This window comes from Triticum dicoccoides, chromosome 6A, assembly GCF_002162155.2.
Source record: "Triticum dicoccoides isolate Atlit2015 ecotype Zavitan chromosome 6A, WEW_v2.0, whole genome shotgun sequence".
NCBI lineage: Eukaryota > Viridiplantae > Streptophyta > Magnoliopsida > Poales > Poaceae > Triticum > Triticum dicoccoides.
In genome coordinates this window covers 69649539-69665577 of record NC_041390.1, presented here as the reverse complement: position 1 = coordinate 69665577, position 16039 = coordinate 69649539, and the positions used below count along the sequence as shown (strand labels likewise).

General features: G+C 43.6%; 1 protein-coding gene across 1 annotated transcript in view; it reads left to right on the top strand.

Moving 5' to 3' along the window:
- Positions 1-15577: 15577 nt before the first annotated feature.
- Positions 15578-16039, top strand: part of LOC119315658 (putative ATP synthase protein YMF19) — a 764-nt gene continuing 302 nt past the window's right edge. The window contains exon 1 of the mRNA XM_037590195.1: positions 15578-16034. Coding sequence (XP_037446092.1) covers positions 15578-16034 — 457 coding nt within the window. The remainder of the gene's footprint in view (positions 16035-16039) is intronic.

The following is a 16039-nucleotide window of genomic DNA, read 5'->3' as shown; positions in this document are numbered from 1 at the left end:
GACGTAGTCTTGCTCTATCAGGACCCACAAGCAAGGGCTTGCGCTTCCCGCGCGAAAGAAAGCAAAATATACGGATTGAGATAATAACGGACTTGAAGCTTCTCAATTGATCCAAAGATACTATACTGGTTTATTTGGTTATCTGAACTTGGTTGACAGTACCCGGATTCTCCTTTTCTGATTGACTTGCGACATTGGAAAGTCAAGATGGTACCCGGCCTATCGACATTGGCGACATTGGGAAGTCAAGATATTGGGTTTGTTTTACAAAGAAAGGTGAAAGCCGAAAGCCTTACGCATTGCTTTAAGAAAGTGAAGAGATGGGCGCCCTATTCTCTGTGGTCTGTGACGTTCTGTCAGCTATTGCCCGTGCTCAGTTCCAGATTTCTTCCATCAGTAGTCGGTATCTTCCATTTCAAATGCTAGTGAACATCACTTCTTCTAATATGCAACTCCCGAATGGGAACAGACTTGAAACCCTTCTTTTCCTAGCATTTCAGCCCAGGCGGCTTCCCTCTATATTAATAAGTTCTTTCGAGCAATCACTGATGTAGGTAGGGCTGGTGCGAGAAGAGATTGTCTTATGCCAGAAAAGAGGTGCTCCATGTCGAAGGCAGAAAAGACGTGCTTATCAAATCGGTGGTCCAAGCTCTACCAACCCGGGACTCTAACAACACTGGTCTATAGGGCTTAAGCTAGGGAAGGGGTATAGAATGGTACTTTCCATTTCTCAGGAATCCATAGAGAGAAGATCCTCCAGCTGCGGGTACAAGGCAGTTACACTTATTTCAGCAAAAACTATTAGGAATGATGCTGATGGCAGATGCTTGCACTATTCACTTAAGGCTGGGTTGGCTTCTCAGTTAAGAAGAAGCAAACAGTTCGGCCTGATTGAAAACTAGCGTTTCTTGTCCTTGCATCTTGCGAAAAAACGGAGTAAAAAAGAACAAGAGCATGAGTTGGGTCTGTGATTCCTGTTCGAGAAGCGGTTCCAACATCTGCCTTCAGGGTCTTGGTTAGCCGGAACTAGAAATGCCGGGACTATGGGGAAGGGTCCCTCGGGCGAGATGGCTAAGCGTGTACGACGAATTCTGTCTATCTGAAGATCTGAGAAAGGCGCTGATTACAGCTCTGTCCTTGGATGGACCATAGGCCTGATGCTAGGAGAGTGTAGTTCGAGCATTCTATTGTGTGCTCGATCCGTGATACGCAAAGAAATCTCCTGTTTACTATTGATCTACTTCCCTCTAGCATCACTCATCCTTACGGCACTAGTCCATCCATCCCTCGACCGAAGAGAGTCTTCCTCCTCACGGAACTAGGGTTTGGTTTCATAGACAAGACTTTCGAGCGCGACGTTGCGCACATCCTCTTGCTTGGTATCTTTTCTAGTGTACATCACATTCATTTTCCTTTCCATTCATTTTCCTTTCATGTAGATATGATAATCTTCGTGGCATCAACCTCATATAGGAGCTGCCAGTAGTACTTTTGCGGGATTTTAAAGCAGGCAAACTTATGATGCGAGTCTAGTTAGAATAGAACCAGTGCACTCTGAAATCCGAACCAACCAATACGCTTCGCTTTCCTCTGCTCGTATAGACTCCGTTCGTGTTAGGACATCCATAGACAATAGTAATAGTAGCTAGTAGCTTCGCCCCCCCTTGCCCCCGGAAAGGTTCTCATTCCTCACTGGATCTAGTTGACTTGCTGCTACAGCAATCAATCTATCTATATGTTCCGGACGGAAGAGAGAGTTTCCTACATTCCCATTCCCATGAACTGAACATCGGGTACCAACGATCTTGAATCCCGTGCTGAAACCTACAGATATGCACCTGTGCGGACCAACCTGGCAATCCTCCTGTCTATTCTTTCTATCTGGACTAGCGCTTCCCACTGGAGCTTACTACTTGACTAGAGCACTTGAACTTGTTAGTTTCATTAGTCAGTTTCCTAGCATAGCAAAGTGAGTTTCCCATCAACGGATTATCATCCTGTTGTTTCCATGAACATCAGGTACATATATGAACCTGTCAACGGAGCGGAACATATGATATGAACCAAGTAGATTCGTCTTTTTGCTCGTAACGTTAGTAGTTACTCGCTCATTAGTAGTGAACTATGATCATTTGTGAGGAGTATGTTTTCAACTCTATGTATGTCAATTCGAGAGTAGAGCGATCTATGTCAACCAAGAGCAGAACTCTCTCTATTTCCGGCACAGGCTTTCTTTCAATCAAGAAGAAGATTATTTCAGATTTTATCACTATCCGGACTGCTATCTACTACCTATCTAGCTACCCGGGCTCGTTGTGAGGCGGGACCCAACCCTCCTCTTCACTCCACTGCTTCAACAGAAATGGATCCATCATCTGCTACCCATGAGTAATAACATTACAAATCTACCACTGATCCCGAGGGCAAGTATGAAAAAGAGAGTCAAGCAAGGTTGGATTCGTATGTTCCATTTGAGTAAGCCTCTGATGCCCTGCGCACATAGCTTCTTGCATGCCCGATGGCAGGACAGATCTCCCAACCTGGAGTATATTCCCGGCCCCGTAGCTTAGCTTAAGATCTTCGTATTTCAAGTCCACCGGCATGGGACCTGACCTTGGGAATAAGCCCCGCCCTGTCCTCTAAGATATGAGATCCACCCACACCCAAACCTGGAAAAGCGGCAGGCTCTAGTCGAACTCCATACCAGAAGAGAAGAGAACCCTTTCCGTTGGAAGAAAGAGAAAAGGGGCCGGGCTATGCACTTCAAGAGAACCAACCTAAGAAGCACTCAATAAACTATTATATATAGTCCTGGCCAAGAGAAGGCCACCAGATCAAGCTAGCAGGAATGGGTACTACAGCACCAAGAAAGATCGATGGAAAGGGATATGAAACTATTTTAGATGCACGCTCTAGCTCTAAAGCAAGCTTATACGCACTCATAAAGGTGCCGTCTAGTGCCGTGAAGATAAACCGATTCTCTGACCATCCCTCGAGATAGCCTTTGATTCTCTTTAAGGATCCGGGAGCCATATAAGGATGAGTTAGCCGTAGGATATGATTCCTTCTTGGGAAGGGAATAAGGGGATCGAGAATGATGCTGCAAACAAGATAAGGGATTCACCAAGGCAGTATTACTATGGAAATGGTATAGAGCTAGCCCAGAAAAGAGAATCCATGGCATGGCTATTCACTCAATCAAAAGAGAAGGTCATAATCTGGAAACTATTCCAACACAGAAGGGTTCTACGCTAGGAATCACTTAACTAGACGAGCACTTCTCAAGTGCCAGCTAGGAAACTGTCTGTACTGTAAACCAACCTTGTCCCCACCCGTAGAGAACTTTTAGTAGATGGAAGCGAGCTCCCTAGTCCTATTCGACCCACTTGGAATTCCCTTATGTGAATCATTCATGTAGCATTGATATACGAGAATTCGAGATTGCTCCACCGGGCCTGACTAGTAAATACAGTATACGGGGAAGAGAGTCTTCTGAACCTGAAACCTATGTAGCAAGGAAATCACTCTACTCTGCAAGCTATTCCACTGGAAAGGACAGGTTTCTAAAGGAATGGGATTAGTACTACTTAATTAAGGAAGGGATGAGTGCTGTCTTCCAGGCGGGGGTTCTAGCAACTAAAGCAGTGGAAATGTTCTCGTTCTCTCATGCTTCAAAGCAAAGAGTTGTGCCTGGCATTCCCATTTGTCTCTCTCTGTCGAAAGCTAGGTCAAAGGTGCCTGTGCTCGAAATGCAACATCACTCACTTGGTCTAGTGGGTCGGGGTTCATCAAGCTTTTCATCTCCTGAAGCCACAAGTCTAGTATAGAATCTGCTCTTTAAGGTCGAGAATCTGCTCTAGAAGGTCGATTAGGCCTTGTCATCATGTCATCGCACTCCACTGGTATCAAAGTTCTCGGCCCTTTTCTTATATTACTTTAATTATATTATAGAAGTGTGCCCGGTCTTGTCTCAGCATTCGAGGTTGGATGTGTTTCCTCAGTCATCGTTCGAGGAAAGCAGAGGCCCTCGCGGAAAGATCAAAGAAAATGAAAAGCACAGCCGCCTCTACCTAGAGCAAAGAAGCTTTGCCAGTCTTATCACCGGATTCACCATAATCAGCTTTAAGGTCCTGACTCTCAAATCGGATATCTCTTTCGTTCACAAGAATTGCTTATTATGTATGATTTGTGATTTGAAATTCTTTCTATTTACTATTTTGATGGAATTCATGAACGAGTAGATCAAAGAAAAGAAAGCAAAGCATTCACTCCTAAACTAAAGAACTAATCTACTGAGCTAGCCTCCCGTTATGCGCCAATGCTTGAACAGGACCGTTGACCTTTACCAAGCGAGTTTCCTATAGTTGACCGATACAGTTCGCAAGGCGGATGTGACCGATGGATTTGAAGAAGGAACTCATTTTTTTACTGATTCAGACCGTTTACCAGAAGAGCGGTATGGTTCAGAAGAGGTACTCATAATACAGATATCGTTTAACGAATTGCCCGATCGATTACCAATTCATTAAGCCTACCTATACCTCCTAAGGTTCCAGCCTACCTGTCAACCTGCTCTGACATACCCTTCTAGCTCACTTGAAAGGAGAGTTGTTGCTACTGTATGAAAGTCTCGATTAAAGAAAGGGATAAAAAGACATACATTCACTCGGTTTTAGCGTAGTTTTTATGTTTCCTTCCATTCATAAGAAGAAATAGGTTATCTTTTAGCTCCGGGTCCGACTTATAAATAGGGTACTTGACCTTAGGATCGAATCAGGCTCTCCTTGGGATAAGCCAGAGAATGGATCAGCCGGGCGAAGTAAGTGATAGGATCTCCAGGATTCTAAATTCCATGCCCGGGGAAGTCTAAGAGGATAAAGGAGGATGTTCCCTGCAGGGCATTTCGCGGGGTTAGGATGTGCATGTTTACCAAATGAGCGGAAGACTTGACGCGAGCCAATGAAGCGCTGCTAAGGCGCTCCGGCTTTCCCCTGTTGAGTCGCTCTTTCCTGACCTTCTAAGTGAGTTCTAGCTTGAGCTGGCATAGTTTGTTCCGCTTGTAGGCCAAGGTTTAGAATCCATACGGAATGGACGAGGAATTGAGGTAGGGAAAGGAAAGGTAACACCCAAAGCATCAAATGGACACGAATACATCTTAGTGGCTATTTCTTACTACCCCAAATGGGTTGAAAGCGGCATCTTATCGAACACTGACATCGGAAAAAAGTGGCCTACTTGAAAGAAAAGAGAATCCGCCTTTCTTTTCAAAAGAAACTACTGGAATGAAATCAGCTCTGGGTAGAGATGGAGGGGGCTTCGTAGCTTGACTTTAACGGATCCCTTGCTTCATAGAATAGATGGCTAAGCTGTCTTCTTTCCCCTTCTTATTAGTCTCATATCTTCTATCCATCGATTAGTATGAATGAGATCATCTATTTCCTTCTCTTTGGCGGATTCAATCATGCCTTGGATTTCCTTCTTTAAATGGCCTTTCATGCTTACTATAACTAGTTATTTCGGTTTCTACTGGCTGCTTTAACTATAACTCCAGCTCTATTTATTGGCTTGAACAAGATACGTCTTATTTGAAATGAATCTTACGAATAAGTAAGAAAAAGGTAATCGTCTTTTATTTAAAAGACCTTGAGTTATAAGCTGCTGCTTCGAGACTCAACTCACCATGTCTGCTGGGAGGAGATACCAGATAAGGCAAGTTTCATATGAGAATTGAGCCAATCACATCCCTATTCCTATCTTATGCACCTATTATCAGTGGACACTCAAATCGAATCAAACTTTCTTTAGCAATTGCCTCTCCTATGGCGCATTCTAGGATTAGTGTTAGTCCGTGCGATTGACTTATTCTTATCTTTAGCTGCACCGTAACAGGCTTATCTCGGATCATGTGAGTGAAGCCGTTGTGAGCTGGCATTAAGTCTGCAATCATGAATTACAATCCTTTGTGCCACATTGAAATCCTGCTACCGAATTCTAAGCTTCCCTTCCCTAGAATCTGATTACTCCAAGTCTCCAATAGCATCTAACCAATCCATTAACATGATTGCGTAGTGAGTTGAGGCTCCATCTTTATCATCCAACTCTTTCCTTCATCCGCTTCAACGGCAGTATTGTGCTTTCCTGCTCTTGGCATCGGGAATCGTATGAGTTTTTCAACACCTTCACTCAGGTCATTTACGCGAGCAGAACTTCGAATAAGAGCAAGGGTTCCCATCTAGGTAGTCTTCAATTTATTACTTTAGCATAGGAGCGCTCTCCAAAGGAGCTGCAACGCGATCGTCCGCGGGAAAAAGAGTTGGATTCGTCCCACCTATCTAGATCAAAGAAAACGCTTCTTCTATGGTTGCTATACCCAGAGAGTCATGAAACTCGCATGCAACTTAGAATCAGATTCTTCCACCGAAGGTCCCTATCACGTTCCAGGTCTGGTTAGCTGAGATCTGATAGGGCCCGCATGCCCTTGATTGAAATATCTTATATAACACTAAGCCCTCCTTCCAGCACCGCTGCACGGAGCTATACTGAATGAAAAAAGAAGAACCATTCACCAATTCCAGCGGAAATAGAACGCAAATAATAGGTAATTCCAGGGTAAACTAAGATCTGTCGTCCTCCTAGAATCATAATTTCGATTCCCATTTTCATTAGCTTGTAAATTCATTGTGTAAAATGACCATCTAACTAGAACTAGATATGAGCGTTATTTCTGCGGGTTGCTAGTAGTTTGTTTCATTATCCCTCCCCGTCGTCCTCTTGATTTTCATTTTGTTGGAGTTCGGGTGGGAGTTTCTCTAGCTCATCCTTAAAATGAAGGTTGATAAGATCAAATATCACTCTTCTTTGCCCTTCACTGTCATCCGTCTGCTTGACGAAATCAATTAACCCAGCGTCTGTTGAATGAAAGTTCTCCGAGATTTCTCGTATGCATGTGTTTTTTACAGCCTCCGCATCTCCCACGTAGGCACATAATTTATCATAGAGCGGTTTAGTGAATTGATTGTTTTTGAAACTCTCAAATTGCTCGTCAATTCTAAAGTCCTTGATTGATTCGGCATATTGCCGAATATCTTCCTGATCCTGAGCCGGTCGGTTCAAGTCAATAGTTAAAGGAGTTTCATTGCTCCCACCCCCTTGGTTAACGCTATCACTAGATGATGATAGCATTAGATTCACGTGTGGGGCTTTGTACGTTTTATCCCCCGAACGGGCAGGACTTTCCAGTTCCGTCCCTCCCATGGTCGCACAGCGGTCACGTCCATTCCAGGTTTCTTCCAAAATGGCCCTAAGAATGTGATAAACATACTGTGAAAGCGAGAGAAGCCATTCGAAAAGTTGTTCTGGTGCTATCCAAGAGCTAGAGAAAGAAACGGAAACCAAAAATACTAAAGCGGTTGCTACTAGAACTATTAGAATAACCCCCCAAAAAACCCCAGTTAGTAGGTTCCCACCGAAGAGCCATCGAACCAGATTTGTCATTTTGATTTTCGTTTTGATTTTTAAGAAAGAGATTATTCACCTAGAGCTTCAACTATGTCGAAGCGTGACTTATTTGCCGCTCCTTGGCTGTCAAACCTTCCAATTCCAATTCCAAATCCCACCCCGTCATCAGTCCTGTGTTGCCTATGCTTGCGCCCCAAAACGGTTGCTGACTTTGTACAACTCCGTAGGGCGCGCTACGGCAACTTTTCTAACTACGCTTGCTGCTTGCTGGTTTTTCCATCATCCAATCCACAACAAATCGAATGAAACCGCTTCGGATTTCTTTTGATGAAAACCCTTGTTCCGCTCTCGCTCGCCGCTACTAACGGGGTCTCGGTTGATTTTCCTTCCTTTAGCTACTCAGATGTTTCAGTTCGCTAAGTTTGAAAAGTCCAAAGAGCGCAGACTAGCCACGGAGCTTGGATACGGTTTCCCGATCGGAGATCCATGGATCACAGAAAAATCTCTCCCCATGGCCTTTCGCCTCTGAAAGCGTCCTTCCTTCTCAATGCCCGGGCATCCATCCAATGCATGATTTTCGATAGCATCGAACATGAGCGGACACCCACACAATCTCGATTTGACACAGCAACACTTTCCACCTCTCTTCCTTCCCTTGGATCAGATAGGAAATCCTCACTTTTCCAAGACAGAAGAGAAGCAAGCAACGGATTGAGCAACTAGCGCGAAAGCCGTTGCGCGTTAGCGCATCCGTTTTCTTGCTTGATTTTTATACGATTTTTTGAGCAACTAGCGCGAAAGCCGTTGCGCGTTAGCGCATCCGTTTTCTTGCTTGATTTTTATACGATTTTCTGAAGTGATCTGTCCAACTAAGTAGAAAAGGACACTAGAGTGTGGCTACACGTGGTATAGGGCTGCTCGTCCCGCCTAGTGTTGAGGGAGCTAAAGTGGAACTCTCACATACATGTTCCTTAAGTTTTTAGCTCGCTAAATGATACAGTCCTCGCTGATGGATCGGCAAGTACTCCACGGTCAGCGGCTATCAGCTAACGTTATGGGCCGTTAGTGGTGGTTCATTGCCTATAGTGTTGTAATCCGGAATCCAAGTTTTGTGATAACCGTGTTGTTTACTTTCAGTGTTGTTTATTGTTCACAGCTGGATTGAGCTCAGTTGAGAGTGTCATGCTCTGTCAATATCTGTTGCAGGAGTTGTCATTCTCTGTTACTAGAGTTGTCAATCTCAGATGCAGGAGTTGTCAGTTGCAGCCATTCTCGCTGTGTCAAGCTTGTGACTTGCGTTGTATCAGGTTGGTAACAGCTTGTATCTCGATAGGACTGAATGTAGCCAGGAGTTGTCTTAGGTTAGTCTAATGTGCCAAAACGTTAGTCAAACCACCTAGGTTGTGTTTGTTCTGGAGAGTTCAGCTAGTCCGAGTGATCTGGGTTATCCTACGTTTTATCCATGTTTCGATCTTTTTTTCGACTATAGGGGTTTTGTAGCAGCCCAGCAGCATCCGTGTGACAGAGAGTCATATTAAGGATATAATAATGCTTTCCCCCCCTTGCAGAAAAAGTAGGAAAATGGACTGAAATTGTTGGATAAGTGGATTTGCAGTATCTCAACAATCAGAACAGCGAATATTCCATCATCCAAACTAAGCTTCCTCAGATCCTAACCCATTGGTCATTATTGAGCCTCGTGACTCCGGCTGTGTTGATATCTTCGTATTACCTGTTATCATTCTATCTATCTGGTTATTGCTTTATGTGTTGGTTGGTATTTCACTCAAAAAAGTTTAAGTAGAAGTGATTTCTTCCTCATTAGCTCCATTTTGATTCTCATTTGCATCTTGTGATGAATGAAGTGAACTTGAGCTCTCTAGTGCTTCTATTTTCTCTTCGAAAGCATTTACTAGTATTCGATGAGATTCTGAAAGACCAGAAAGACAAGTGATATGAACTGGTTTTGTATCCACCCACTTTCCTTCGTTATCTTCAACTCTTTCTCTTTTGGTAGAGGAAGGCATTCCCAGTATAAATGATGATTCTTGCTTTCGTATTGTTAATGTTTTCAATTGTACACGGAAGGGGTTTGTGACCACTACCATTTTAGTAAGGGATTTATCCTCATATTGTTGGAGAAACCATTCTTTGCTAACATGGCTCAGCCTAGCAATGGCTGGGAATTTCTTGTCCCAGAATGCAAAAAAAAATGTCCGCCACTTTGTTGCTTTCAGCATGTTTTCTAATGAAGTCAAGCCCCTTCTGGATGTCCGCTGCTGCACTATGATGTGTCTTACCATAGACAAGAGGCATATACACCTTCTTCACCAACTTTCAGTTAAGGTGACGGCTAACGGCTTCCTTGACACTAGCTTCCAGAGATTATGATGGAATCTCCTCTTTGAAGTCCTCTAATAGTGAGGAATATAGGTCATATACTTGATCCTCACCATCAACCCGTCAAAAGTTAGTACGCACTGCTAGATCCTGGAAATAGCTCATTATCTGGTAAGCAGACGAGGATGCATCACATATATATGTGACATCCGCAACCTCAGATTTGGGTTTAGCATTTACCTGTTTCCTTCCATCCAACCTGGGAAGGGATCCCTCCATGTGCTCTCTATGACACTTGGCCTGATTGTTACCACCGGTATCTCTCCTCGCATGCAGTTGATGACCATCTCGCCCATGGCCTTTGTGAACACATAAGTGTCTTGCCAACCATAGAGTTTGGCCCTATGAATAAATAAATTGCACAAATCAAATACTTCATGTGTGTATTCGTATCTACAGACATGAGAAAGTAACAGGGAAATACTAGAATACCTCGACTACCTAACTCTTTCATTTCTTGAGTAACAGAAGCAGAGGCAGAAGAATGCCTTCTGGAGTAAAAAGCCAACTTGATCTCAGCCTCGATATCCAACACGGTATTCTGATGTGCCGAAAAATATGAGGAACCTATCCCCTTTGTTATGGTATCCCCTAAGCAAAATGGCTTCTCTAGTATCAAACCTTGCCTCTGCCCATTCACATATGTTGTTTGGCCAAAAACATGACATGCAAACATACTGCTAAAGCTTGTTTGTAAGCTTTTGAGATTAATAGAAACAGGTTACCATTTGATTTCGACCACAAGAAACTCTTATTTGGCATTCTGACCTGTTGATACTTGCAAGAAGAGCTTCAGTCTTCGAAACCGCTGCGCAAAACTCATTATCCGGAATGGCCCCACGGTGTTGATGTCTAGTGCTACATCATACCTGCAAGTTGCAATACTTTTCTTGCTATGGAATGTGAACTTACACATTTAGTAATGGAAGCAATCCTTGGTGCAAGACTAGTATAGCTTCACGAACCTCTCATCAAAAGTGGTATTTGCTGCAGAGTTTACGATAACATCCACTTCTTCCGCGATCTCTTTGGCTAACTCAGGAGCAATGCCAATGTAGGCTTCCCTGAAATTACCAACGACTGGAACCTGCTTGCTTAATACAAAGCTGTGGTAGTTTTTCCCATGGATTTCCTGTAAACATCTGAACAACTCAGTATCTTCTACCTGTATTGCAGACGGAAAATATGGTCATTTGCATGAAGAACAGAAAGTAGTCCGAAGTAATCATCATACCTCGTTCTTCAATCTTTTCATGGCTGCTTCATTGTCCTTGATCAACACGTATATTTTACCAACATAAGGATTTTTCCTTAAAATGGGATCGATAAGAACTGATGATCAGAATCATACAAAGTAGAATGGAAGAACAAAGGAAGGAAGTCAGGTAGCTTAGAGCAAGACAAAGGCAGAATGGAAGAACTGCCTAAAAGTGGGGGGCCAGACAGAAACTGTCTCACTCAAACTGGCATTTGAAAATGCTACCCGCCCTTCCCCTATTTCTGCATTTCATTCTTCTATTCCTTCTGCTTGCTTTTCTAGTTAAGCTGCTCATAAACTAGATCCATAAAACTCACTCAGCTACTGTCTTCTTTCTATAATTGGTCTCTAAGTCCAAGTAATCGATAAAGTCTAATCCTCTTCCCAGCTCCGCCACCTCCTTTCTACCGAGTATGCTCTACTTGAAAGAACATATTTATCAATAAATAAGTGCATTACTATATTCACAGCTACAAACTAAGCCTAATTTCCAATATGTCATATGTATCACTTTGATGTTGTGGGATCACTGGCTTCTTGCTCAACGGATTTCGCTTCTGCACTTGACTTGAGAAGGGCGAAGCCTTCATGACCGGTACCGGTATCTGTTCAAGAAGTCAGTACTTATGCGGCACTGAACAAAGGGTGAGATCAATGAAATGCAATACATGTTTGAATATTTCCTATCTTCTTCCAGCCATCAAACTTGTTCAATTCGTTTTCTTGAGATCTGTGGAATAGTGATATCATACTTGAATCCACATTCCCAGTATTTGAGGAAGAAGTAGAATCTTAGTCCTTTCGAATTTCTAAGTTGGGAATTTGATATCGACTAAATCAAGAAACTCGATTTCACTATGATATGACCACTGAACCCTTTGATGCAACATTTCTTGTTTCCAGAAGATCTCGGATGGTTTCTGAAGCTTCCATGATCTTGTAAAAGAAAGAAACCCTTTCTATAAGTCATGAAGACATGGACCAAAAGACTAAGAAACTGCACAATCTATTGATTGACTGAAAAACTCAAGCTGAGTAACTTGCTTGAATGATCGCTCCGGCTCTGGGCCGTCTGATCTTCGGGATGCAGAATAGGGGATCGCTTGTAAAATGGACCAGCTCCGTATCAACGAATCTTCTCCGTTCTTATTTTTACCTGTTGTATTATTTCCTAGGAGGAATACAATGCTCTTCCGTTCTTTCCAATGACAAACAGGAAGTCAGGTTTCAAATACAATTTGGGTCTGGGAGGCCGAAGCTACCGATCAAGCTCCATTTTATAGATTTTATAGCTCAGCCCTCTTTCTAACAATGAATCACTGATTTCCCCGATATTTGCCTCGGAAAGGGGAAACAAGATATCGATGGAATTTACCCACACCATCACCACTTTTGAAAGAGAAAATAAGTGTTCAGCTGACCCAAATTCCGATCGAAAAAACAAAAACTTATGGATTGAATGATTTCGACAAGCGAAATCGACTCGGAACCAAGGGGAACAAGACGAGATTCCGTGTTCACTTATCGATTCCAAAATGAATCGAATTCGTGAACTTTAGAACGATATTACTCCTCTTCCTTACGGCTCCCCTGTGCCTAGTGATTTCTCGTGCTCGATTCATCCCATTCGAGTATATCTACTCGGCTATCCTTAGAAAAGTCAAAAGATAAGGAGCTCAACCTGTGGAAATCCTACTACCATCGGCTGTCACATTCGTTCCCACTTACCGCAGGGATGGATCAAGTAACTGGTGATTCTTTTCAAGGTCAGATGCTTTTTGGGCTTATTTTCTAAAAAATCTTCATTTTGATCGAAAAAACCCGGGGTTAGGCGAATGCGCGGGTACTCTTGATCTGGCTGCTCCATGTAAATTTCCTCATCCAACTCCCCATTAAGGAAAGCCGTCTGCCCATCTGATGAACGAGAAGACCGTGCGAGGCAGCCCGTGATAGTAGTACTCGAATGGTGGTAAATCTAGCCACAGGTGAGTAAGTATCAAAGAAATGCCTACTTTTGCTGCTATGCGGATGGAGGACTTTTGGGCCTGGCATTACGAGAAATCGAGACAGTTCTCTGTCCGTTCTGCTTACCGGATGTTGATAAAAACGAAGCAGCAACGGGGTACCCGTGGATCCAATATGCAATAGACCACTCGGGTAGTGTTGCCATAGGCGACACGCAGAGCCCGCACTGTCAGATGGGAGAGCGCCAACGGCCTTTGGACGATGTCAGGAACGGGGGACCTTGAAGGATCAGGAAGAGAAACATCTGAGCCACCGTCAGACTCATCACCGTCGGAGCCAGCGTTGTCAGGCGCCTGAATAGCATGGGATCAGTCCATCATCGCCCGCAGCTTCACTTCACTTCAGTTCAGCTCAGCATACTAGGGAGACCACGGGGAATGTGAGAGTACTGACATGTGACCCAATCGCGACAAAGCCTTGTGCTGCAACAACTGTGGCTAGGGATAAGAGTTCCTCGGCTGCAACTTCCAATAACTAAGCTCGCGTAAAAGTATTAGTTAGCGGGTCTTGGTTGAATAGTGGATCTTGGTTGAGAAACTCATAGATAGAGATTGATCTGTTTGCTCTCCGCTTAGTGGTTTCTTACTCGGTCTCCTCATCTGAATAGATGGTCGCACGCTTCAACTAGAATCCAAACCATAGTAGAACGGGGGCTCAAAAGGAAACTTCAGAGCTGGAATATATAATCTCCAGTAGTACACTTAGCCCTTCGGCCTTATTTCAACTTGAACATGAATTTGCAGCACATTTTGGCGTTATTATATTAACATAAGCATTGAACACTGACGGCTAGCCCATACATGCAAACACAAGAAATCAAACCAAACAAAGACACTTAGCATAGGAGTAGATCGGAATCAAACTAAGACAAAGAATACCTGACATGAAAACAAATGTCTCCAGACACTTATTGAATTTAAACCAACCTTAGAAAACTAAAAAGAGTCTACGGACTCTTCTATTCTAGCGAGATGCTAGACGAATAAAGAGCACTTGCTGCTCCACCCGCAGTGCTTCCTGCCTCTCCTCCAAACCCTCTATGCGCTCTCTGGTAGCGCGAATGCGCGCTTCTTTCTTTGCAGGATCCATTGTTCTAACACTTCTCAACTGGTTGTTTAGCACTCTACGGTGCCCTTCAATCTCATTTTGCAGTTGCTCCGTTTCGGTAGCAATTGCAGAAAGCCTGTTTGCGGTTGCAGCATCCATAGCAATGCGTGCTAGTACTCAATTTCTTTGTGATGAAGTGAAGATATCTATATACCATTTATAGAGTGGTAGAGTAATATCGCCATGCAGTACGAATTGCATGGCTGCATGCAGCCTTTATGAACAAACAAACTTTGCAGAGCCGTTTCACCTAATCGATTCCGTCGGCGGATCATCCACGTCACGAATTGAATGGCAGGCACAATTCTTACTAGTTCTCCGCCCTACTTTTTTCAGTTGAAGACTATCAGGCCTGGAAATGGAAACTTTGGACCCGGGAGACGGTTTGATGTCTCGTACATAGCCAGCCCAGGGCGCTGCCCATAAGGGTCACTGTATGTAGGTTTTCAGCTCTAAGGTCCCCACTCATCACAATCATTGGCCCTCATCCCGCATTGGAGCATAGCGTTAGTATCTTTCGGTGTATCAACAACATAGGCACCTGATCTATTTGAACTTTAAACCACAAGGGAAGTTTTCACATAAGCAGCCTTTCTCCCGTTAAAAGGTGGGTACCTTTCCCTAAATCCTTCTCCCGTGCATGCTATTCTCCTGTTCCCCCGAAGGGCGGTATCAATACGGCAACCCGAAAGCTCGTTATCAAAGTGGTCTCTTCTCAAAAGCTTATCTGCCAGATGAAAACAAGTTCGTAGTAACAGGTGGCCGTTGAGCTCCTAGTTTGACTGTTGGTGCCAGACTAGAATGGAAGAATGCCCATAATACTGAAATGCAGAAGAATACCTCACTAATAAGAAATAGAGCAACACCCATTGTGCTTCCTTTCTTTTACTAGAGAGAGTAGTCCAAGCCTCTAAATATCTTGAGGGCTTTGTGTTGGATCTGATGGTTGAGCCTTTGTTCTTTGCGAGCCTTGCCTTTCTCTTTTTTGCTCTGCTGTGGAGTTCTTTGATGGTCTATTTTCGCACCTGGCGCTTCTGGCGCTTTCTTCCTTCCACCTTCCTCTTGTACTCGACTCTTCCCCGATCACTCCCCAACAAAGGCTTGCTCGTCTTCGTCATAGTCCAAACTCTTTCTCGTGTGACTGTGGTGCTTTCTTGAGCGATGACTTGGGAGGGTTCCGGTCACCCCTACCCGGGCAGACAACCTCCCTCATTCACATCAGAAATGGCAAAGATTCCATTTTGGAAAGTCAATCTCTTTTTGTATAGATATAAAATAGCAAAATTACGGTTCGGAGTCTTTTCTTTCTTATTTGAAATCCAAATCAAAATGCCTCAACTTGATAAATTAACTTATTTCTCACAATTTTTCTGGTTATGTCTTCTCCTCTTTACTTTTTATATTCTCTTATTTAATAATAATAATGGAATACTTGGAATTAGTAGAATTCTCAAACTACGGAACCAACTGCTTTCGCGCCGGGGGGGCGAGATCCAGAGCAAGGACCCTAAGAATCTGGAAGATATCTCGAGAAAAGGTTTTAGCACCGGTCTCTCATATATGTACTCCAGTTTATCCGAAGTATCCCAATGGTGTAAGACCGTCGACTATTTGGGAAAAAGGAGGAAAATCACTCTGATCTCTGATTTCGGAGAAATAAGTGGCTCACGAGGAATGGAGAGACAGATTCTCTATTTGATCTCGAAGTCCTCATATAACACTTCTTCCAGTCGGATCACTTGTTGGAAAAACATAATGCTCACACATGTTCCACACGGGCAAGGAAGCATA